The 25858-nt window shown below is 43.4% G+C and overlaps 2 protein-coding genes across 4 annotated transcripts in view; one reads left to right on the forward strand and one right to left on the reverse strand.

Moving 5' to 3' along the window:
- Positions 1–2763, reverse strand: part of Tdp1 (tyrosyl-DNA phosphodiesterase 1) — an 83491-nt gene extending 80728 nt beyond the window's left edge. For both annotated transcript variants that reach the window (XM_057782491.1, XM_057782492.1), the window contains exon 1: positions 2733–2763. The gene's annotated coding sequence lies outside the window, so the exon portion shown is untranslated. The remainder of the gene's footprint in view (positions 1–2732) is intronic.
- A 1178-nt stretch (positions 2764–3941) lies between these two features.
- The window catches only part of Efcab11 (EF-hand calcium binding domain 11), a 167521-nt gene continuing 145604 nt past the window's right edge, over positions 3942–25858 (forward strand). For both annotated transcript variants that reach the window (XM_057782924.1, XM_057782926.1), the window contains exons 1-3: positions 3942–4066; positions 4522–4617; positions 8124–8169. In XM_057782924.1, coding sequence (XP_057638907.1) covers positions 3992–4066; positions 4522–4617; positions 8124–8169 — 217 coding nt within the window. In that variant the 5' untranslated portion in view covers positions 3942–3991. The remainder of the gene's footprint in view (positions 4067–4521; positions 4618–8123; positions 8170–25858) is intronic.

The following is a 25858-nucleotide window of genomic DNA, read 5'->3' on the forward strand; positions in this document are numbered from 1 at the left end:
GCCCCAGGTGGATCAATAAATCGGAATCCTGGAACCCTGAGCACTCTGAGTAAAGCATCTCCACTGACACCAAACTCTTTAGACAATTTCTCGAGTGTTACCTCATTTTTTAGAACCACAGAAAGGGGGGCATCCCTACCAATAACATAGAACAAGTTGGTAAAATGAAACAAACAAAGAAATCTTTGAAAAGACATTTCTCAAAAACCATATCCCTTTGTGTGGTCCACATACCATTGAAGTTTGGAGATTGCTGACATTCAAAATTTTGCCGAAGGGCTGAGTACTAGGAATACAAATAGACTCTGTGACATACTAATGAAATTGTACCTTGTCATTCTGACCACCAGGTCACCAACCTCATTATCAAAACAAGGTCTGCTGAAGAGAGGCTGCTGGGATGCAAATGTCAAGATCATGCAGGAAACGACTTCTAATTCGGAGGACTGGATCTGGTCAGCATCACATTTTACCGCTGGGCCAGCTTCCTTCTGAAACCTCTCAAAAGGCTCTCAAGGCCCAGCCTGACAAGGACAGACTACTAACGACTTTCTTCCAGTGGTTTAGCAGGCAGTGCTCAGTACAACAGAAGTCGCAGCTGCGGTAGGTGATGTCAAAAGAATGAGAACTAGAGTACAGGTACACCCCCTGCCCCCACCCAAGTACCAGCCCGGATTCAGAGCAGCAGTTGTTTCCTGCAGTGGGGGCACCTGGGACCTGGCGCTCACTGAACATACTGATAGCACCCCCTTTTCCATTCCACTTCAGTCTCTCCTTCAGTCAATGAGAGAGAGAGCTGTAGTGGGGAAGAGATGCTTTGCATTTTGCTTCTGAACTACAGTGGTGGGTCCGGGACTCTTCTACACACACCTGTAACCCGTTTCCCTGTCAGCAGAACGAAGCTTGTGTTTCCATGACAGCTACAACGGCCAAAGAACATCTACTTTGTAAAAGACAGTATTTACATAGGAGTGGATTCAAATAAATATTAAGCAAATAACAGCATATGTGTAAAGAGAATAAATAAGAACTAGGAGCCCAGTTGTGGCAATGAAATTTGGTAAACATTGCACCAAAATGAAAAAAAAAATCATGAAATCCTTTCACTAGACAGCGAATCAGAATGTCTTCGGAGGTTTTTATTAGGGCCTTGAAAAAAATGCCTGTGGATGGGCTGGAGATGTGGCTCAGCAGTCAAGAGCACTGGCTGCTCTTCCAGAAGTTTGAGTTCAATTCCCAGCAACCACATGGTGGCTCACAACCATCCTAAGGAGATCTGGTGCCCTCCTCTTGTCAGTAGGCATACATACAGATAGAACACTGAATACATAATAAATAAATCTTTAAAAAAATGTCCATGGAGGGTTAGAGATTTGGCTCAGTGGGTAAGAGGGTTTGCAATCCGTATTACCCCATCCCCACCACCCACTTAAAAGTCCAGCATGATTCCTATACCTGTAACCCCAACATTGTGGTAGAGACAAGCCGGTCTCAAGAATTTAATGGCCAGGGTAGAAATTGTCATCTTCCTTTCAATGAGAGACCCTGACTCAACACAATAGGGGAGAGAGCAACAGAGGGAGACACTCCACAACTGCATACCCATTCACACACACACACACACACACACACACACACACACACAGGAACACATGTTGATGCAGTAAAGCATCCATTTAGAACTTTGCTTCCTCTACCCACAGCTAAGCAGACCCAGCGGGGTATTTCTGCTACATTTACACTGCTCCACAGACCTTTGAGACCTCTGCACCAAACCCCCACATGGATGGTCCTTCCTCTGACCCCAGTAGTTAGGAGAATTAAGAACCGAGAATGAAGAGTTAACAACGTACAGCTTCTATCTAGGCAAGTTTAATTTCGGGGCGAAAGGCACAAATTAACACATAAGAAGTCTAAAAGTCAAGATGATTAGATGCTTATTAGATTTTACAGGGATAACCTTTCTTTGGAATCATTTCTAGAGCAGCATGTGAGACACGGGAGGGAAAAGGATTAAGCAGGCTAAAGGACAGGTGAACAGCATTACAGACAGACAGAACCCGACTTGCAAAAGCCCAGGAGGTAGTAACAGATTTCTAACTGTAACATAGGATTGGCCCAGGGTGGGAGAAGTGAGGTAGGTTAAAAGGCGAATTTTATTCTAAAAACAATGGAACGCCCACTCCGTGTTTTAATTAACCGGAGTGCCTTGGCCCGTTTAACTTTTTAAAATGAGTATATCCGGTACATCTCTTTGAACACGTGGCAACAAAGACGCTTCTTTTACAGGTGCTGGGGGTACAGGGTACTTAAGAAGATGGCCATGGAGACGTGGGTAATTTGAGGGTACGCTAAGCAAATCCTAAAGCTGTCAACTTTCCCGGGCGCTCAGCTCTGCCCACAATTCCAAGGGTGCAGTCTCATTTCACCCTTAAGACAATCCCTATTTCACGGCCGTCCCCCGATGTGGAAACTGAGGGCAGAGCCTATCCCGTGGGGCGCCCCTCGCCTTTGCAGAGCGCCCCAGGGGGCAAGGGCTGCAGGATCCCGGGCTCAGGGAGGAGGGAACTGTGCCCAAGGACCGCGGCCTCACGGTCCGCCCAAGCCTTGCAGGCCTTCTAACTACCACCTCGGACCGCAGCGGCCAGCGCGCCGCCATCAGGAGGGCGGGCGCAGTTATCGCCGCCGCCAGAGACCGCCCCGAGCCGGCGCCCGCAGCCGCAGACACCTACCTGACCCGCCAGTCCTCCGCCACCGAGACCCCGCCCCCTCGGCGCGCCCGCGCATGCGCGTGATTCAAGCCTGCCGGCGCCGCGGCCCTGCCGGCGGGCCCCTTCCACTTCCGGATGCTCACCGCTGAGTCCTAAAGCCCGCCGCATTCGCGGGAGACCTAGAAAAGGGATGTTTGGGCGCCTCGGGAAACCTAGTTTCCCCCCCCCCCCCCCCCATGCTGGTTTCCTGTTGACTCCTTAAGAAAGGAGAAACAGAAAGCTGCCTGCTAGCTTCTCGCCTAGTTAATTAGCAAACTACACCTGGCTCTCTGGGACTGCTCTCAGGCAGCCTCTGGCTCCCAGGGCTGAGACAGCGGCGTGCTTTCGCAGATAGGTGGACCGAAGTCAAAGGCAGCTGCTGCAGACATTAACATCTACTGCAGGATGAAAAGTTAAACGAGTTCCCATAAAATACAAAATCGCGAATGACTCTCCTTTGAAACGGGCTTGTTCCCGTCAATCTCACCGATCTGCCACAAGGGTTGATACGTCTAGTATAAGCCGGTCTGGGAAACGCAGGTCTAGATTCCTCATCTTGTATAAAGATGTCCGCGTCTGCTGTGGGATTCTTGTTTTATTCCTTGAGTTAGTCTCGTTGCTTCCCGGAGGGGTGACTAATTCTGTGTAAACATTCTAACGGGTCATTTCGTTTAATTGTCCTAGGCAGTGTTAAGTACTGGGGTTACCAAGAGGGCGAAAATAAACATAGTAGCTGTCCTGAGAACGCCGTGCAGTGGTTTGGCTTAAAAATGAATCCTGGAGTTAATTTGTGTGTGTGTGTGTGTGTGCCTTCTTCACATTCTTTTGTCTCCTACAAAGTCTAGAAAAGACGTGGGTCAAACTAATCAAAGGGAGTTTATCCCAAGTTTTGTAGAAAGCCTGAAAGCAATCAAAACACGTCAAAAAAAAAAATCTAAATTCAACAAATCTCCCTCGGCTGCATTCAAGGAGTCAAGAAAGCCGAGAAGGGGCGGGACTAAAAGCCGGGGGCGTGCCTTGGGGGGCCCTCCCCGTTGTTAAACTGCCCCTTTAACCAATGACACTACGAAATCAACGCCAGTGGCTCGGAGGCTGGCCAATGGGAGGAGACGTTGGAGTTGAGCGGGCGAAGTTGAGGCCCCGCGGAGGTGGGCGTGGCCGCGGTGGGACGTTGCCCGTCCCTCTGGAGAAGTTGAGGTGCCTGGGTTGACTGGGCGGTGTCGGCATCGGTGTCGGTGGCGATGTTCGCGTCAGAGGCAGGCGCCAGGCCGCGGGCTTGCGAAGCCAGCGCCTCGGAACGCAGGAAATGGGTGGAAGTAGGTGCAGGAACGCGACCCGAGTTCGGATTCATCTTAACCAGGGCCACTTCTGTCACTGCTCCTGGGCCTCCCTTAGCGAGGTTCTAATCGGCCTTGAAAAGAACTGTGCGTAAAACCAAGTTACAGCTGCAGGACTCTGGTCATTTCCCTGCCCGCCACACCCCTATCTGCATTAGCTTTTCTCTTCCCCTTTGCGTCACCTTCCGAATCCCAGGACTGACCTTTTGTGTGGTTTATTTCAGTGGCTTAGATGAGTTGATGTGTCAGTCTAGAGATCCAGCCGCTTAAACTTTGGGGGGTGGGGGCCAGAGAGACGAACTTAACTCAGCATTTCTATTGCTTGAGAATTAAAACTAGGGTAATGAAACCGCATTTTAAAAGCCCCACAACCAGCTTGGGTTCTACATGTTTGTGTTTCTGGCTTCTAATTGTAGATGTCTAATATTCCTTAGGTATTTAAAGCTTGTGATGAAGACAACAAAGGCTACTTGAGCCGAGAGGACTTTAAGATTGCGATTGTAATGCTGTTTGGATACAAACCCTCCAAGGTTAGAACTTAGTTTCTCCTCCCTTCTGCTGCTGCTCTCTCGTCTTCTTGCCTCTCTTTCTCCGGTCTTTGGATGGGATAGATAATGCTATAGAAACGTGTCATAAGAAAATAGGCCGGGACTTCTTTCTGATACCTATAGAGCAAATTTATAAGCTGATTTTTAAGCCATTTCTAAAACATCACCCTCCCCGACAAAGGCCTAACTCAGGCACGAATTAAATATCTATACCAGTGAAGCCAACAAAACATTCCCTAAAATTTCTAAGAAATATAGTGTGTTAGAGAGAATATATATATTTCAGTTCCTGCAAGCGTTGTTGGATTGTTGACTTGAGCATCCTTTTATGTCTAAAGCCTCTCCCCCTTCCCTTGCAGAGTGTTAACAGACAATCATGTACAGGGATATCACAGGTGTTGTCAATTCAAGAGTGCAGAAGCCATGTCTTACCCAGAAATCAGTATTGCACTCTGGTTCTTACATTCTTTCTACTCTGCTTTTTCCACAGTGGAGGCTACATTTGAAACATTGTGGCTGTTACTTTCTCATAAACACTGCTCGTTTCCCAGTCATTAGACCACAGCTGAACCCGAATGAACCTTCTATTTCAGTAGTTTTCTGCTTACCCTGTCTTTGTGCTATTCTGCTTGACTGTTATAAACAGTCTAGAGAGGGATCCATTTTCGTTAAACTGCTGAACTGGAACTAAGCAGAGTTAAGACACTGTCCAAATTCAAAAGAGTGAACTACAACCATCAGGTAGAAGCAGCACTCGTCTGCCTAGAATGCCCTCCGCTTTCCCAGACCTGACAGCTAGGGCTCCCCTGCTCCTCCAGTCAGTGTAGCCAGGGACGCTGTGATATCCTATTCCTGTACCCTTCTGTGCGCTTGAGTGCACCACAGCTCATATATTCTGACCTCCTCCTGACACACACACACACACACACACACACGTGAGTTTTGCAGACGGCTTGCAGGATTCAGAAGGTCAGAGACGCTCAGCTCCTGAGAGGCCAGTTATGAGTTCAGAGTGCTAGCGTGGACTGGCTCTGAAATTGCAGCAGCCCTGCTAACCTGCAATCATTTCACACTGGAGCCCCAAGGCAGATGGCCTGAAAAGGCTGAATGTTTTAAAGCACTGTACTTAGCCCTGGCTCACCTGGAAATATAGCTTATTTCCTTTTGCTTCTTATGCCCCTCGAATCTGTTTTAGCTGTTGACTGGGTAAAGATTAAATGGCAGGTACAGCACTGTAGTCATGTACATACACTTGACGAAATTTGACAGCTTTTACTTTGCATACTGGAATGAGTTAAAAAAAATAATGTAAGTTAAAAACTTACATTGTTTGTGTGGATGGGTATATGTGGGGTAGTTTGTGGAGGTCAGAGAACAACTTATGGGAGTCTGTTCTTTCCTTCGACTATGTGAGTTCCAGGGGTAACTCAGGTTACCAGGCATAATAGAAAGTGCTTTTTTATGCTGAGACACCTTACTGGCCCTCACATGTTATTTTTAGGGAAATGACATATATAACTGGTTACAGGTCAGTCAGCAATCAAGCAAGATCATAGCAAAGCATCTAAACACCTGCCAGTCATGTGTACAATAAACTTTTCTCAGCAAGGAAATGATCAATTATTTTTGTTTTATATACATTGGTATTTTGCTTACATGTATGTCTGTATGAGGGTGTCAGATCCCCTGGTACTGGAATTACAGACAGTTGAGCTGCCATGTGGGTACTGGGAATTGAACCCAGGTCCTCTGGAAGAGCAGCCCAGGCTCTTAACCACTGAGCAATCCTTCCAGTACTCAATGTGTACCTTCTTGTATTTTAAATTTTATATGAGATTAAGTGCTAGAGTTGAATTCTTAATGCTGTTTGATTAAATAAATAACTGATTCTAAGCCAGCCAATTAAATGAGACATATAAAAAATTTCTAACACAGAGAATGTGATTTTGAAGAATTAACTGTGAACTGTTATTTTAGACAATCATCACACTACAATAGCATTTCATAAAGGACTTATATAGTAACTCATTTATACATTGATGCTTTCAGAATGAGTTTATTAAGTCTGTTTAATCAGAGGAGTACCTGGTAGTTGCTGGGAATGTAAAGATGAATAGACACAGTTTCTGCTTTTGTATAGAGCTTAGAAAATGGATACACATCAAGATAGATATTTTATAAATAGGAAGGAGGGCCAAGGTCGGAGGCAGCTATAATAGGTGTCATTTAGACTAGAGAAGCTCGACTAATGTTCTACGAAGCATCCAGGAGCCTTTTGTGGCAGTGAGGTAAACTATACCCTTGTGTTTGCTTGGATAGAATATGCTAGAAAGAGTGGTAGCATTGCCAAGCAGGAGGGAATTCAGACGGAAGTGGGTTCAGAGGAGTCAGTTGGGTTGAGGTGTTCCCTGTACATTTGTTAGATACTCTGTGGGGTTTTGAGGTTTTACCTCTTAAATATGGGAACTGCGTGAGAGATGAGGCCAGAGATAGGTTTGGGGCTATAAGTTTATAAGGTGCAGCTCAAATTATAAGACTGAATAGCATTCTGGAGGAAGTTTCTGCAGGGTGTGACTGCACCATTCCAAGGAAAGAGCTTTGGGGATGCCTGCATTTAGAGATAGTCAGGGAATCCATGACAAAGATGGAGTAGGGACCACTGGGAAGGGACACGAGGAAGCCAGGGAAATGGGGGGACTCGAGATTAAGGAAGATGCAAGATAGGCACGAGAAAAAAAAATGTCAGTTACCATCAAGGCTCGGTTTCATTAGTGTTTACAAATAAAGCCCCTGTCAACAATGAAAGGGAAATGCTTCTATGTTAACATTTACTTAAAACAGGCCCCAGAACTTCACATATAGTGTGTTCTCAAGTGGTTTGTGTTGCTTAGGCAAAAACAAGCAAAAGGCTAGACTAGACCAAACTGTTGATTGTGGTACCCACTGAATTTTAAAATGTCTTCTTTGTAATTTATGCTCTTCTTGTTTCTGCACTGATCATGTATTATTGTTTTATTATATTACCTTCTTTTATTGGTAGGGTTTTACTGTGTAGCTCATGCAGGCTTTTCAGTCTCTCCCGTCCTTCCACAGTCTCAGTGCTGGAAACTACCACACCTGGCTTGGGGTACTTTTAGTCTCTGGAAAATGGAAGAATAAAGCCATTGTAACAATTGCTTTTTTTTTTTAATAAAACAGAAAGATTATATTTTAGGTTGTAATATATAGAAGACAGCCAAATTGATTTCATATATTTGAGCTATTGGCCAATAGAGTGACGTTTTGGGGGGCATTATGGTAGATTAGTATCTCTTGTGGATGCTAATGAACAAGAAAAATGACCATCATAATGTCGAGTGAGCTTATTGTCCACTAGTAAAATTGGTTTCACATAAAATACGTGTCTTCCCGTACCCTGGGAACTCAGAACTAGTACTTTGAAACATCTGATAAAATTTCACATCCTCTCAATCTTTCCTCTTTTCTAGATAGAAGCGGACTCTCTGATGTCTTCAGTAAATCCCAACACTTCTGGTAATGTGAAAGTTGGTATTTTTAGTAGACATTCACAGAATTAAAATTAAGAACAATGTAATTAAGACAGATTGTGCATTGTATTTAAACACGTCTTTGCTTCTTATTATTCAAAAGAAAAGCTTTAGATTTTAAGAAAAATTTTTAATTTAATGCACAAAGTAATGGGTTTCATTCTAGTGGGTATTTCCATGCATACTTTGTCCTCCTCCTCATCTTTCCCTGTCCCCTCTTTCTTGTCCCCTCTGCACCTCGCAGCCCCTTCTGCTTTTATGTCACATGTGTTCTTTAACTCTTTTTTTCTTCCTCTCCTTTGTGCTTGAGATTTCTTCATTCCTTCTCGTGTCCCCTTTCCGATTCTATGCCCTGTGCGTATCCCCCACCCCCACATTAAAAGCCCAATTCCCATATTTGAGAGTATTTGTTGTTCTGAGTTTGGCATATTTCACTTAGCATGCAGGTCCATTCATTCCTGCAAATGCCACGGTTTTATTTTTCTCTCTGGCTAAATAAAATTCCATCGTGTGTTAAATTTTCCTTATGAATTTATCTTACGATGGACTTCTAGGCTGGTTCCATTTCTTAAGTATGAATAGTGCAGCAGTAATCGTGGATGTGCTGCGTCTCTGGGAGGACCCAGGAGCTGTCTGCCCAGTCATATGGTAATTCTAGTTCTGGGTTTTAAGAAATCTATACTTCTTTCTGTGGTAGCTGCACCAGTTTGCATTCTCACCACCGGTGACAAAGGGTTCCTCTTTCCCCACATCCTTGCTACCATTGTGCTTTTTTATGTCTTTCTTTTTGTTATTGGTGTAGATTCATCATACTTTATGCTGGGTTTTGACCATAGTTACTGTCTTTCCAGTCCTTTCCTGCAGCTCTACTTCTGACAGCCTCACCTTAATCTCCTTCTTTTTCTCGGCGTTCTTTTTGCCTTTATGCTGTGTGCAAGTGTGCACTTGTCCTCTCTCCCTCCCCTCCCCTTCTCTCCCCTCCCCTCCCTTCCCCTTCCCTCCTCCTCCTCCTCCTCCTCCTCTTCTTCTTCTTTTCTCTCTCTTTCTCTCTGTGTGTGTGTGTGTTGGGAGTTTATGTATCTATAAAGAATTCTAGGTCCTCCGAATAAGAGAAAATCAGTCTTCCTATGTCTGACTTATTTCTTTTTATTATTATTATTAAAATTTTTATTAAAAATTTCCGCCTCCTCCCCGCCTCCCTTTTCCCTCCCCCTCCCCCCCACTCCCCTCCCCCTCCCTCTCCAGTCCAAAGAGCAGTCAGGGTTCCCTGCCCTGTGGGCAGTCCAAGGTCCTCCCCCCTCCATCCAGGTCTAGGAAGGTGAGCATCCAAACAGGCTAGGCTCCTACAAAGCCAGTACATGCAATAGGATCAAAACTCAGTGCCATTGTCCTTGGCTTCTCATATGCCCTCATTGTCCACCATATTCAGAGAGTCCGATTTTATCCCATGCATTTTCAGTCCCAGTCCAGCTGGCCTTGGTGAGCTCTCAATAGATCAGCCCCACTGTCTCAGTGGGTGGGTGCCAACCTTGCGGTCTTGACTTCCTTGCTCATGTTCTCCTTCCTTCTGTTCCTCATTTGAACCTTGGGAGCTCAGTCCATTGCTCCAATGTGGGTCTCTGTCTCTATCTCCATCCATCGCCAGATGAAAGTTCAACCACTCTGATGGGTCCCCTGGAACAGGATCAGGTTCCCTTGCTGGCCAGGAACCTCGCTAACAAAGGGCCTACCTTGCTGCAGGCAGGCTATTGAAGCAAAGCAATTCCTGCCTGTTGCCCTTAGCACCCCGTCCCAGCACCCAAACAGGCTGAGCTGGTGGATCCCGTGGTCCTGCAGAAGGGAGGAAGAAGGGACAAACTGGGATGGGTTAGGGAGAGAGAGGCCCCAGCAGAGGGGAGCAGCCCCTGCTGAATTGTCTGACTTATTTCATGTAATGGATGGTCTCTAGTTGCGCCCATTTTCCAGCAAACAACATAATTTTATCCTTTTCATAGCAGAATAAAACTGTATTGTAGAAGTTGAGCATCAAGTCCTGCATTGAGACATTTGTTTATCATATTTTAAGGAAGCATTTTTCATGACTTTTGCCCATTGTTCTAAATTTGTGTGACTGTGTGTAGTCTTTTATTCCTTGTCTTTCAAAAGCTCTTAAGACTTTGTGGAGGGATTGCGTATTTACCAGTAATATATGCTACAGATATTTTTCTTTTCTTTATCCATTCTTTTCTTGATGAACACATAGGACAATGGCATAACTATGTTATTGTAAATAGTACTGCAAGAAGCATTATGCTTAGTGTATTAGAGTTCTTTAACAATTTATAGAGCGAATCTCTCTCTCTGTGTATATATATATATATCTTTCTATAATCTATCTATCATATATATATATACATATATCTCTCTATATATGGTTTATTAGAATGATTTACTGGCTGTGGTCCAGCTAGTCCAACAATGGCTAAGTCTAAGAATCTAGAAGTTGCTCAGTCCACAGGGCAGGATGTCTCAGCTGGTTTAAGTAGATACTGGAATCCTGAAGAAGTAGTCACTAATGCCAGTGAAGGAATGGACTTGCTAGCAAGGGAGGGCAAGGAGGCAAAGAGTAAAAGCTTCCTTCGTCCATGTTCTTCAATAGACTTCTATAGCAGAAGGTGTGGCTCAGATTAAAGGCGTGTCTTCCTGCCTCAATACAAGATTAAAGGCGTGTGCACCCTCCTTAAGATCTGGGTTAGAAGTGGATCCCCGCTTCCAGCTAAGCAGAACTCCCTCACAAGTGAGCCCTTTAGTTGTTTTTGTTTGTTTTGTTTTTGTTTTTGTTTTTAATTTTAGTTAACTCCAGATGTAGTCAAGTTGACAACCAAGAGTAGCCATCATGTGTAGGGATGTTACCTTAGAGTCCTTTAGGTATAAACCTCTACTCTTATTCAGCATGGTCCTTTAAATCTTAGAGGACTAACACAAGACAAAGAACTGGAAGGGATACAAGTAAGAAAGAAGTCCACTTATGATAATTTGTAGATGATAAGAGGCCTTACAGACTCCATCAGAAAACCCTTAAAAATGACAGTATTCAGTAGGATATAAAATCAAAAGACAAGAATCAGAAGCTTTTCTATTTATAAATAATGAATGTTCAGAAAGAAATCAAGAAAGCAATCTCATTCACACTAGCTTCAAAACCAAACCCAGACAAAACAAAACAAAAAGCCCCAACCAAAAATCCAGGGGTAAATCGGACCAAGAACACAAAGTATCTCTGCAGTACAAATTCTAAAACCCTGAAGAAATTGAAGATGAAGGTAAAAGGCAGAAACACCTCACATACTCATGGGTTGGCAGAATCAACAGTGAAAGGGGGGTAGTAGCAATGGCAATAGCAAATTAGTGCAGACCCATTTCAGTATCTCCACTGGACTGGAGGTACAGCTCAGTAGTTAAGGCCACTAAGTGTTCAGGGCACCAGACATGATCTGTGTGCTGTTTCAAGAGTAGAATACTGTCTTCGGAAGCAGCTACAGCTGATGGAGATGGAAAGGCCCAGTATAGATACAGCAATAGTCAATTTAAAAAAATCACCCCTTAGACACAAAGTGGGAATGAAGAATCCCAGGCAGCACTGTGAGCACTAAGACATTAGTTACTTCAGGTATGGATGTGAGCAAGCAGTAACACATGTAACGATTTGACGGACTCCGTGTTAATGTGGTTCAGCAATGGCTGCGCTGGGGAACTGTTTGGGAAGTAGGTTAATTGTTAATAGTGTTTAATTCTTTTAAAGCTAAAGTATTAGTAATTAAGTGGTAAAATGAGAGTTGGAAAAGGGGGAATGAGAGAATAAAGCATGGACTAGAGCTGGAAGAATGTCAGTGTATGAGTAGAAGCGTGAGGAGTAGCTGGAACTCTAGACTAGGTACAGGCAGAGAAGGGGTGTTCAGGAAAGCTATATGTTGAGCCATGGAAGTTATGTTCAGACAAGGTATAAGCCAAAATAGAGCAAGTATGATGGTTTATCAACCTGACACTGCCTAGAACCTCCTGGGAAGAGACTCTCATTGAGGGACTTCTTAAATCAGATTAGCATGTGGGCATGTCTGAGAGCATTGTCTTGTAAGACCTGAGGTGTAAGTGGAGAGTGAGCTGAGCCCAGGGAACCCAGGCTTTTGTTCTCTCCGTTCTTGACTGTGGCTGCTGCCTTTTCCCAGAGTGATGGATCATGACCTGGATTTACAAGCTGAATAACCCCCTTTTCCCTTAGCGTTCTGTCTGTCAGCACATTTTTTTTTTGATCACAGCAACAGAAAGGAAACTAGAATAAGTGAAGTAGAAAAATATCAATAAAACTAGAAGCAAAAGAGAGAAATTGCAGGAGGTGCTTTAACCTCAGCTAGTATGTCTTCCAACTTGGATGGATGTGGTTTCTTCTCGTTTGAATGTTTTCTCGTGGTAGTCTCTGCTGATATGGGGAGGGCTGCTAATTTCAGTTGTTCACATGGTTTAAGTCATTGTGTACGACTCATGTTCCTTCCAGAATTCCCTGGTCTGAGCCCCACACCCCTCACTGCCAGTTACTGACTCATCTCTGGTATTTTGGGATGTTGGGACTAATGAGTCCTGGCCTTCAGCTGCTCTTCCCTCCTAGAACCTTCTAATTGAAGTTACTAGAAGCTGTGCCTAGCTTAGATTTTCACCTGTTGGCCATTGACTGCAGTGTATTTAAGCCTGCATGGTGCCATTAAAGAAGGGCTTTTTGGTACCAGTGATGGAAGATCTGTCTGTCTCTTTCTCTCTGCGTGAGTATTCTCAACCTCCAGCCCCCTTTCCCGAAGCTCGCGAACTGGGGTCTGGCGCATAGAGCGCAGACTGGGGCCGCGGTGCGCGGCATTGGAACTCACACTTTCCGTGTGGGGTTCTGAAGGCCTGGCTGGTTGGATTTACCTCTGTGACTAGCTGTTTCTTCCTGGCTGCCAGATTTACTCATGCCTGCCAGGGCGACTGTTGAGTATACTCTTTTGTTCTCTGATACTGGCCGAGACAATGGCAGAGATGGCGTCTTCCCAGGCTGGTCTCTCCACGGCACAGGTGTAGAAGAGCATATTCAGGTGGATTGTGCCACTCCTGCCTCCTTTATGGAGCCCTCCCAGGCCCGCCATCTTTTCACCCATGGTATATCCAGACCCTGGTTGCATCTCTGCGGGGCCAGTTTTCCTCCTGTTCACTCACTGCTAACTATAGTGCCCATGGCCAGGAGAAGAAAGCACCTCCTGCAAGCCACCCCTGACTCCAGCACCTATGAGCGTCATGGTGCAGCCGCGCACCTGTTAATGCCACTCTTGACTGCTTCTCTGTGAGTATCTCACATTGGATTAAGCTTCTTATTTATTTTTGCTCGGCTCCTTTTCTTTTAGCAATATGACACCAGGTTGCACAGAGGGGCCCTCTCATTCACAGCAGTGGTCAATTTTAATTGTCAGTTTGACACAACCAAGAGCCACTTGGAAAGAGGGTCCCAGTGACAGTTGCTGAGATCAGGCTCCTGGGGGCATGCCTGTGAGGCATCTTTCTTAATTGGGTTAATGGAGACGGGAAGATGCACCCTGAATATGGACAGCACTATTGTGCTCTGAACTGTGTGAGAGAGCGAGCTATCTGAGCACCAAGCAGAAATGCCTTCCTTCCTTCCTTCCTTCCTTCCTTCCTTCCTTCCTTCCTTCCTTCCTTCCTTCCTTCCTTCCTTCCTTCCTTCCTTCCTTCTTTTTTTTTTAAGATTTATTTATTATTTGTACTGTGTTCTGCCTGCATGTATGCCTACACACCAGAAGAGGGCGCATGATCTCATTATAGATGGCTGTGAGTCACTGTGTGGTTGCTGGGAAATGAACTCAGGACCTTGGAAGAGCAGCCAGTGCTCTTAACCTCTGAGCCATCTCTCCAGCCTCTTCTGTCTGGTCTAGACAGTGAACGTGCAAGTCTGCCGCTGCAGCTTCCCCACAGTGATGGACCGTGGCCTGGAATTGTGAGCTATAATAAACCTCGTCTTCCCCAGATTGCTCACTGTCAGGGGTGTCTTATGATAGCGCAAATGAAACTAGGACATCCACCGTCTTATCAAGAAGTTCTTTTCATTTTGATTTAGTTAATTTACAAGCATGATGAGTTTCTAGTAGGAAATTTTAAGCTATTCAAAAGCACGAAGACAAAAATGTCACTTATAATTTAATATGATTCCGTTTTACTGTGTGTGTGTGTGTGTGTGTGATGACACAGTTACTTGTCCTGTTATTGCGCTAAAATGCCTGACAAAAGCAAGTTATGGAGGCCTGGGTTTGTCTTGGCCGGTAGTTCCAGGGTACAGCCCTTCATAGCAGAAAGTCGTGGTGGAGGGGGTTTGAGGTGGCTGCTCACATTTCCTCCACAGCCAGAAATATCAACGAATATTTACACTCCACTTCCTCTCCCCTTTGTTTATCTCAAGCCGAAGCAAAGGAGTGTTACCTTCACATTTGGGGTGGGCCTTCCACCTCAGTTAAGATAACCGAGATGCTCCATCACAGACAAGCTGAGTTTCTGTGGTGACTGAGTTAACAATGCAGATTAACTGTCACAGACCAGCTCTTGTTATGTAGCCAACACTGGCTACCTAGTTTTGATCTCCTGTCTCAGCCTCCTGTGTGCTGGGAACATAGGCATACGCCACCCCACCGTGTCTGGCTTTGATGCTGTTTTCTGAGCTGAGCAGCTGGAGGACAAAGAGTATTGCTCGAATAGGAGGAATGGAAATGACTTTTTGAGGCTGGGGAGAACAGGAGTTCTTTTTTTAGGATGTTAAATTTCAGAAGTCTCAGTCCATATGTCAGCTCAATTAGGTGCATATGGAACTCAGGGGAGTTTTGGGGTGAAGAAATAAAATTGGGAATATTAGCGTGTAAATGATTTTTTTTAAAAAAAAAATCAGCATGGGATGAAACTATGTGGACAGAGATAAGTGGATGATTTAGGAACTGTAATTAATGAAGTTGGGTAAATGATGTGGAAAGGGTAAAGGAGACTTGGGAATGACAGAAGGAAAACCATAAATGTTGGTTGAAAAGCCAGAGGAAGAGTGGCCAGCGTTACTAAGTGCTGCTCACAGGCCAGGTAGCAGAGTGAGGAGTAGCCACTGGAGCTGGCAGCCTGGAAGTATGTGTGACTCTGGCAAGCAGATTAGAGCGTGTGGTGAAGTCACCAGCCTGCTAAAGCTGCGTGGAGATACAGGTGTAAGAGTGAAGCAACAAATTTATGGTGTGCGCAGACGCAAGTCTGGAGTGGCCTTGGGTCAGGGGATGTTTGGTTTGTTGGGTTTTTTTTTTGTTGTTTTGTTTGTTGTTGTTTTTGAGACAGGATTTCTCTGTAGTTTTGGACCTGTCCTAGAACTAGCTCTTGTAGACCAGACTGGCCTTGAACTCACAGAGATCCGCCTGCCTCTGCCTCCTGAGTGCTGGGATTAAAAGTGTGTGTCATCACTGCCTGGTTCTTGTTTTGTTGTTGTTGTTGTTGTTTTGGTTTTTTTGTTGTTGTTTTGTTTTTTGTTGTTGTTTTTTCCTTAAGATGGAAGAACCTCTTTCTGTGCTTAACAAAATGGTCTGATGAAGGAGAAAGGATTGGGGGAGGCAGATCGAGCCAGCTAGTGAGTAGGCAAACACTGTTTTGTTTGAGGAGCTAGGATCCAGATCACAATGGGTTGATTTTTCAAAACTGTGCCTTTCTTTGGGAAATAATTGAAAACGTACAAAAGCTACGAAACAAAAGTAGTAAGAAAACAGCTTTATGTCCTTTATCCAAATTCATTTATTGCTAATAGCTTCCCATTTGCCTTATCTGTTCTCTTATACCATATCTTTCTCCCCCAGTACATTGCTTTTTATCTAATTTACCATCTATATTCTATTTTACCAGTTGATCTAGTAATGTCCTTAATAACTTCTCCCCCTTTTACTACAGAACTAGTTTTTGGTGTCAAGAGCTCTATAATCTGGAATGTCTCTGCAACATTTTGGTAACTTCGCTGAATAGAGAGTTCTCCTCACTTTTTGGTTTATTTTTAAACAGTCCACTTTAATTATAGAGGCACAGTTAAGAGGATGAAAAGCTATAGAACTAATATAGATGGAGAGAAAACTAGCTAAGGTAAAGTACAGTAGACGAGGAGAAGGAATGACACAGGACGAACATGGGCGTTTCAGAGTGCAGGAGTCAGTCCATCAAGAATACTAAACAGTATTGAACATTTACATCACCATTCAAAACTCTTGTGAAAGGAAAGACAGATGAAATGGAGGAGAGAAACAGTAAGTCTTCAATGGTTGTTGGCGTTTCTTCATTCCTGTGGATGACAGAGCAGGTAGACTCCAGTCAGTGAGGCTAAAGAAGACCCGCAACACCATCAACCACCAGCTTGACCCAGTTGTCATCTGGAGAGTTCTCCCCTCAGGAACTGCCAGGCAAGTTCCTCCCAAGTCTTCACAGCACGTGCATACAGCAGATTTCATCTTACAGTATATTTACTCTTTGTGGTTGAATTATAATCAATAGCAGGGCCTGTCCAGGAAAAGTTCCAGCTATTTGGAAACTAAGCAGCATGCTTATAAATAACTCATAAGTCAAATAAAATCAAAGGGAAGAGTTAGAAAATACTTTTACTTTAAGGAAACATTTCACATCTTTATGAGATGCATTGGAAATAGTACTTAGGAAGTAGTGCTAAATTTCTGTCTTATGAAAAAGAAAACCAGCCTCAAATTGGTGACCTCACCTTTGACTTTTAACTACAAAAGGAACAGCTAGTCTGGCTATATGTGCATGTATTTATACGTATAATGCAGATGAGGCCCCAAGTAAATGGAAAGAAGAAATGACAAAGATTAAAGTGGAAATCAGTGAGACTGTGAAGAGAAAGACAAAGGAATTAAGAGCTGACTTATTTATTCTATTAGCGAATCAATAAAGCACATAGGTGGGCACCCAAATTACCAACCTCATGAATGACAGCGATAGATCCCATAGTTATTTAAAGGGTAATTAGGATATACAAGGTTATAGCAACAGTTTAGCAGCTTAGATGAAAACACTAGATTTCCTGAAAGACAACCTGTTAGAAAGCCCAGAAGAAGGAGCTAATGGGAGCAGTCTCTGTTAAAGAAACTGAGTTCTGAGTAAAAACCCTTCCTGTAAAGAAAGGTCTAGGTAGGCCTGGCTGGTTCCAGTGGTGAAGTCTACGAAATATCAAAGAAAAAATATTTAGTAGTAGAATTTACAGCCTATGCTCACTTTCTTCCAAACATTTATTAAATCATAGTCTTATTTCTCTGGGTATGTGCTGTATTTTTCCTCTCTACTTTTGCACACTGTGAAATTTTACATTTGAAATTTTAGAAAATGTGAAGAAAAGCAAGTAAATCTTTTTTGTACACATTTGTAGTAGCTAATGAGTAATACTCAATAGTCTTACTCAGGCTCTTGGATTTGTTTGTAATTACAGGTCTTATTGCTGCAAATCTTATGTAAGTATCAGTTCCACAGACACCATTCCTGATGTCTCCATCAGGACTGCTAAAAACTCATGGCCAATCTTGTCTCTTCACACATTGACCTTTCCACTGACCAAGTCGAAACCTTCTTTACTGTTAGTGATACTAGGGGTTGAATCCAGGGCCTCGTACACCCTCATTACTTGTTGACCTGAGAGTGAGCTATAGCCCTAGCCTTCCAATACCATTTTTATATTGCAGGAAGCACAGTGTCATGACATTTTAATTGTTAATTATACTTTAATATACTATATCATATGGTAAGATATCTTTTAAAGATTTATTTTATTTTATGTGTTGGTATTTTGTCTGCATGTATGTATGCACGCCATATGAGTGCCTGGGATCTGTGGAGATCAGAAGAGCAGTTCGTATGCCCTGAAACTAGTATTACAGATGGTTGTGCATCACCATATGGGTGCTGGGCCAAGCCCAGGTCTTATGCAAGAGCAACAAGTACTCTTGCCTGCAGAGCCTCTCCAGTGCTATTGTAGGATATTTTCATGATACTTAGATGGAAAACACATTTACTTATTCATGTTTTGATTGGATGCATATGTATCTGATTTTCTCTATATGCACTATGTATGTATAGGTGCCCACCCCTGAAACTGGAGTAGCAGTCATGCGTGAGCTGCCCACTGTGGGTGATGGGAACCAAACCCAGGTCCTCTGCAAAAGCAGCAAGTGTTCTTAACCACTGAAGTAACTCTCCAACTCATACACACACACACACACACACACACACACATACACACACACGCACGCGCACACACACATGTATGTGTGTGTGTACTTACTTAGATACCTTATATAAAGTATGGATTTTAGAACAATATTTTCAGAAGAACAGATGTTTTACCTAATCCCTAGCTTAATATAGTTTTCCCAGGCTTTTAATTTCCTGTTGAAATTTTCACACTTTCAAAATATTTTAAATACTATTTCTTTGATGCTCCAGTTAGTTGTAATGTCTTGGTGAAACTTTTCCTGCATTTTTTTCCTCTTAAGATTTCTGTGTTTATACTCCAGTCTACAAAGAGTTCTGTCTTTTGGTAGAAGGCCTTCCTGCTTCTTTAGTGCTGATTGGGTTTCTCTGTCCCAAGAGTCCCCTGATAGGCAATAGTCTCAATAGTCAATGGGCTATTATGCCTGGACAAGGGTCTTCCCCTTGCTCATTTTTTGTGCTTTATCTCTGTCCTTTGACTTTTCCGCTGTGTGAAGTCTGACTGTGGCTGAAGACACCTTTACAGTCATCCTTTCCATAGCTCTCTGTCTTATATATGTTTTCTGATCTGAACTAAGGCTTTAACTCCATGAAGAATTTTTAGTTGTTGTTGGATTGTACTTTAGTTGTTGTTTGTCCATCTTTGAGATAGAGTTCCATGCAGCTCAAGCTGTTCTGAAGCTCTCTAAGGAGCTGACAATGTCCCCATCTCCCCAGTTCTGGAATGTCAGGCATTGCCTACCATACCTGGTTTAATGCAGAGTTGAGATTTGAACTTAGGGCCTCTTGCATGCTTGGCAAGCACTTTGCCAATTGGGCTACTTCTCTAGCCCCACACTGAAGAAGTTCTTTCCTTAACTGAAGGAATGAACTGGGATGATAGCTTGATTTTCTTCAGTTCTCTGTGGTATACAGAGAAGTGTGGGTTCTAAAAGACGGACTGACTTCCCAGTTCTTTACTGTGCAATGAATTCGGCACAAATGTCGATTTTCAGGGTAACTTTCTCTGTGCTCAGTATTTTCTTAGGGCTCGTCCTAGTAAATGCGCTCTCACATCTGGTAAACATGACTACATGAAAAAGTGTTCCCATTTAACTTAAATTCATAGGGTTTCACCCCAGTGCAAAAAGTGGGGTGTTATTGAAGCATGAATTCTGGCGTAAGGTTTCCTTCCTTCATTCCAGAAGCATTTCCTTTGTGTGTGCTCTGCAGTGAAGCTAATGGCTGCTTCATGCCATGCTGCCTCTACTTCCCTCTTCTTTTTGTTTGCTTAGGTCTCATGTCAGAGAGGTTGACTTGTGGTAGAAGATAACTTATGTCATGAAGTCACCGTCCTTGATAACTTTCTAGTGGTTGCATGCTGACTTCATTCGGAGTGCCTGTCATTTGCAGCAGTTGGGTAGCTTCCTTTGGACAGCTTTAATGTGCAGGCACAAGTATTCCATAGTCAGTACATTGGCACGGCATCTGCTGTGCCTGATTTCTGTGTGTAATGAAGACTGCCTTATTCTGACCCATTTTCTCAGGTTCATTATGGCCAAAGGGTTGCTTCACCTCGAGTTTTCCAGAACTGAAAACAGACTTAGTGGTCTCTAACTTTGATAATAGGCTTGGGGACTTACTCCAGTATGTGTATCCTTGCATTTGATACCAAAGAATGACTCTCACAACCTTTCTCAACCAAATCATTAGGATGCTTCTTTCCATAATTTAGTGTTAAAGGATATTTCAAAAGGTCACTAAGTAAATTAGATATCAGAGAAATTCATGGGGTAGCAGCGGAAGGATTAGTTTGGAAGGTTGAGATCAAATGTAGGTGCTTTGTGTCTTGTTCCAAAATTGACTGTGAAGGCCTGCTTTCGTCTCCAAGCTTCTAGCATTTTCCCTTCTCCCAGTCTTGAGATCAATATCAAATTATCTTTCTCAGAGCATCTCTTTCTTCGGGATTAAAGGAATAGATTTATAACTAGGGCACCAATTCTCCCTCCCCATGCAGGTTTAGCTCGTGTTTACTTGACTGCTGTGACTCCAGGCCACAGACATCTAAAACAGTTAAATAGCTATTCCGCCACAAGTAACCATCCAACTCCGCTGCTAACATGAATTCATTCTATTAGAACTGCCAATCCTAAACCAATTTCACACCATCAACTCTTTTTCTTCCCAGTAGATCACAAGGGTCACATTTGCCACCTGGCATTTCTCTTGAAAGAAGTGGATTATGGAGAGATTCAATGTCTTCAAGTATGTTGTCTCTCTCCGCAGTGTGTTTTTCACATTTATTTTCATGTTTATGAGTGTTTTTCCTGCATGTGTATGTGTGCCTGGTGGTAGTGAGCCACCATGTGGATGAGAGCTGGACTTGTGACCTCTGCAAGGACAGCGGGGGCTGTTAACCTCTGAACTCTCTCCAGAATCTCTCCATAGTGATTTTACATTGAAGGAGTTAAGTGTTGTCTCTTTAGCTTTCTGAAATTGTACCTATTTTGATAATCCTTTCCTCAAAGTTCTTCTGGGTATTTGTGATTGGGAATTCTCTTTCTGCTACCCAAAGGATTTTTTTAAAAGACAGAATCTCATGAGGCCGAGGCTAGCTTCAGTCTTTCTACATAATCAAGGATGACCCTGAACTCATGCCTGCACCTTCCAAGTATTGACATTACAGACCTTTATCACCATACATGGTTCCACAGCTGTTCTTCAAGTCAAGGCCATAGCAGGTGTCTATGCAGGGTTCTTTGACACTAGAGCTTCCTAGATGAGGTCTAGACACATGTTCTGGATTCACCTTGACTCAGTTGTTCCTAAATAAGGGCAATGTTCTGAAGACGCACCTCACTCCAGTTTGGGACAGTACCTGGGTGCCCAGGTCTTGTCTTACAAGGACTTGTAGTCCTTTTAGAAGATGGATCATGTCTGTTAGAAGTCTCTTATGGAAATGAAGAAAAACGCAAAGTTGAATCAACGCTGTTAGAAATAGGTATAGGATAGCTGGAAGAAAAGTACTTTCTGGGAGAATCTGAGTAGCGAAAAGGTAGTATGGATTTTTATTTCTGTCACCCAACGGGCTAGTGGGTTTAAATATCAACTAACTAGAGTAGCCAAGACAAAGGACTTGAGAAAAAATAGTCAAGCCATCTAGTTTAAAAGTGACAGATGACCGACGAGATCGATGCCAATATACGGCTTCCTTACTCAGAAGGTTTTGCTCACAGCTTGTCTTACATTGTTGAAAGAAACTGGAGCTAGAAGAAGCCTAGAAACACTCACCTGTGCCCTATTTTAAGATGAGGAGACTGGTACAGAAAAGAGGTAAGAGAACATACACCTGATATTTGTACAAGTCTTTAGAGAAGACTTTTGCATGTGTTACATCATTTATTATTTTATAGACAATAATTACAGGCATCATTTCTTGACAGTTATGTGCAGATCTGTAACGAGCACATTGTGGTAGCTATTTAATCAACTTTATGATTTTATCAATTGCTCCCCCCCTTTGAGACGTTAAAAAATATGAAGCTTAGAGTAGTTAAATCGTTTGCCCAGAATGCAGGAACTTGCTGTCATGGCCGCCTGATAAACTCTTCCCTTGATTTTCAATAGTGCCATGGGTCATGTTTATGGTCACAGCAGGACTAAGACTGATATTCACTCCCCTAAGGAACAGGATAGTTGAAATAAGGAATGTTGTCAGGTTACAAATGGCAAATCAACAGGTTCAATATCAGTAGTCACAATTTCAGACTTCCTTCTGAATCCTGGCATCCAGAGCAAATAGAGAAACAAGGAGGTACAGCAGTCAGTGCCCACACAGGAAACACCTTCTAGACAGCCAGTCCCTGGCCTGGGGCATTTCTTCCGTGCTCTCTTACGGGAAGAGGCTACTGAGTGGATATCCAAGCCCACAGACAGTTCAGTACATACAGTAGTGACTTTTGCAGCTGTCCTTTAAGTTTTCTTTAGGGTAGGTTCATGTTTAATGCCAGGACATGTCATCATGGCTCTATAAAAGTCAAAGACCATGTGCCCTGAATATGAGGCTCCCAGATGATCTGCCGCCATTGTAGGGTGAACCATAGGACATTGTTTGAATAGCAGCATGTAAATTTAATGGTGCTTTTGCTTGCTCACTTTATGCTGAACAAGCACTACAGATAAGAACCTAGTGAGCATGCTCATCAGAGTCTTCACACAGTTATCTTCATTTTTATCGCAATGCTTTATAGAATATGGTCTGGGGGCAGAGTGGGGGTGGGAAGAGCCCAGATAAAATACCTCAGAATTTTGATTTTGTTTGAAGGCTACATTGCAAATTTTTTTGTTTCCTTATATCTTAGCCTCTTTAAAAATAATCTTTTACTTTCATACTTACACAAGCAAAGTCTTTTCTAGAAGTTAATTTCAACCTTCAGATTTGAATGATGGGAAAATCAAAGGGATTGATTCATCATCATGGTAATTATGGGCTGTTTGACTCAGTCACGCTATCCAGTGTAAGTTCAATTGAAAAATAATTTGTAGATGATTAGGTTAATGGTCAGTTGGCTTGTGTGCCTTGTCTATTACTGTCTTGTCTGATTTGTTAGGTGAGTAAATATATTTTTCTAAATTTAAATTTCCATTTCTAGTCTTTTAGGTCCTGTACTTGTGTGTATCTTGAGATATCAGACTCCTGTTTGAGAACAAATGTCAAGAGATAGCAGGAGTGATGCCTTCCACATTTTATTGAACTTCATAGTTCTTTCTCTGTGTAGGAAGCCACATACAGACTGGAGTTGCTGCATCTTGAAATCATAACCTGAAGACCAGATGTGTTGCCTGCATATAGACATCCATAAGTTTATTTCATTCTCCGTTTAGAGAATGGGAAATATCTTCCTTGTAGGGACAGGAAAGAATTAGGAGACAGACCCTGACCTAAGGGAAGTTCTGGGAAAGATTATTGCCTCTTCCTCTGTGACTGGATGTTGTGCTAATACTGTAGACACCTGAGAAGAAGGGAACTTCCTTCCTGGAAGCAGACATTGAAGATGGGGAGGATTTGGGTAACGGGTGGAGCCAAGAGGAGGCTGCAGTAAATGTATGTAGAGTTGCCAGCAGCTTTCCTCGAGCTCCTGTGCATCCCTCTGCTCTGCTAGGCCTAATGCAGCCTAGATCGACTTCCCCATCCACCCCGCCCATAGAAGCCCCGGGTATCTCAGTGACTTTGCTGGGGTGTTGCTCGCTGCTACTCTGCAGCTGGGCTGTGGAGAAGGCTGGCTAGGCTGTCTGCTCTCCAGGCCCCCTCCCTCACACCTCTCGTAGATTCTTTCCCCCATGGCGTTTACTCTCAGGTCTCTGTTTTTCTTCTTGTAGCAATGCTGTCCCAACACTATCCTCTTAGATCTGGACACCCTGATCTGCCATGTCTCAAGCTATTAAGAAGGTACCCTTCCCAAATCAGAGCTGGTTGGAGTCCTGCCACCCCCTGCTCCACAAGGAATATAGCACATGGTGGAAATGACTCCCATTCTGCCCGTTCACTGGCCTCATGCAGCTGAGAGTCGGGAAGGAGGTTAAGGGCCAGTTCGCTGAGACGGTTGAGACTTTAAATTGCTGAATGAGGCAGGACTTGGCACTCTTAGCACCAAGCACCTTTGATGCTTTGTGGTCAGGAAGACGTGCCAATGAAAATGTAATGACTCCTGTCTGTGTTCATAGGAATAAGATCTCTAAGCTGCTGCAACACGTCTCTGCCCAGGGATAGAGAAAAGCTTGATTTCTTCTAGTAGTATAGATCCCATTCTCTTTATCCTGCTTTTCTGCAGGCAGTTGGAAGAGGATATCAGTCCTCTGATTTTCCTTATCCCTTGCTCTGACAACTGAGCGTGTGGGTGTCACTTTTGTCTTCGTCCTTACAGTCTTTTTATACAGACACAGTGTACCGCCGCCATCATGGCTTTCAAATAATCTGAATTTTATTCCTCAAGCTAGGAAAGCCTTACATTATTCCTTAAAAAAAAAAAATCACTTCTTCGTTTGATGGCCTTGGTTTTAGGCATTTTAGTTCTTGGGAAATTAATATTTGGTCTAGTGAGCATGAACTTTGCCTTCTTCGCCAGTCCTAGGACCAGCCTCTCAGCCAAATCACCTGGCATTTTTATTGTTTTCTCCTTCACTCTCCCTGGGTTTATTGCAGTTTCTAATTTGAGCTCCCTATGATAGCCAGACACCAGACTGCTTCATTCTCAAGAGGATTTCTCTGCGTGCACTGACCCCAAAGCTTAGAACTGTGACCCACAAAAAGATATACATAATGGAACTTTCAAAGAAAAAAAATTTGATAGTTTTATTCGATTTTTGAATACATTCACTCCTGTGGTGAAGGCTGATTACCCTCCTAGGAAGCAGCTTTTCAAAAAGTAGGGAAAATCTCACCTTTGTGGTCTCTTGCTATATGGGTATCTGTATCACACATATTAAGTAGTCCAGGAATCGTCATCACAGAACATGAAAAGCATTCATTTCGCCTAGGATAGGTTACAAGACGGAAGGACATATTTTCCAGTTGTGTAGAAAATGCCTAGACTTACAGAATCAGGAAAGATTTGTAAAAAGTGTTGAACTTCACGATGTTCTTCAAAGGCTGTGTCTTCATGGCTGGGTCACTAACCCGTGATGATCCTTAGTGGTGGGAGGGCCTTTAGGGAGCAGGACCCAGTCCTAGGAAACTAGGTGTGCCCTTGAAGGGGCTATCGGGGCTCTCTTTCTTTCTCCCACCCTGCACTCCAACCATGATAATAGTACCTAGGGGTCGTTGACTGAACTCTCTGAAACCAGTGGCAAGAATAAACCCTCTGTTTCCTTTGGATTATCTGCCTCATATTTGTCAGCACGGCAGGAAGCTAACAGTTCCTAAGCTGTGAGCCTCAGTTTGGCGTCTTGTGAGGCCACCACCCCCAGCGACACTGCTGCACAAGGAAATGTGGGAACTGTCTTGTCATTAGAAAAGATCCTGCTAACAGAAGAAAGTCTACAGAACACCATTAGAATCCAAGTCCACTGGCAGGTTCTGTACACCTCTGTTGGAGAGCACAAACAGCCAGACCCTGCAATTCTTGGTGTCCCCAGTGTCGTGACCCTGATTTGTGACTCCAGTGGTGTGTGTGTAGATAACTGTTTAAGTGGAACAGTGTACATGGAGAACTCAATATTGTGTCTGAATTTAGAATTTTCTAGAACATACTCTTTTTCTTTGTGGTGGTGGGGGGCACAGATAATGCATTTGGTATGAAATCTGACATAAATGGAGTTATCGAGAGTCTTTTTGAAGTGGTAATTTTTGGTTTGAATATTGCGACAGCAGGTGGAGCTAGTAGGAATTCTATTGCTGGGCATTC

The sequence above is a fragment of the Chionomys nivalis genome, chromosome 10 (genome assembly GCF_950005125.1).
Source record: "Chionomys nivalis chromosome 10, mChiNiv1.1, whole genome shotgun sequence".
Taxonomy (NCBI): Eukaryota; Metazoa; Chordata; class Mammalia; order Rodentia; family Cricetidae; genus Chionomys; species Chionomys nivalis.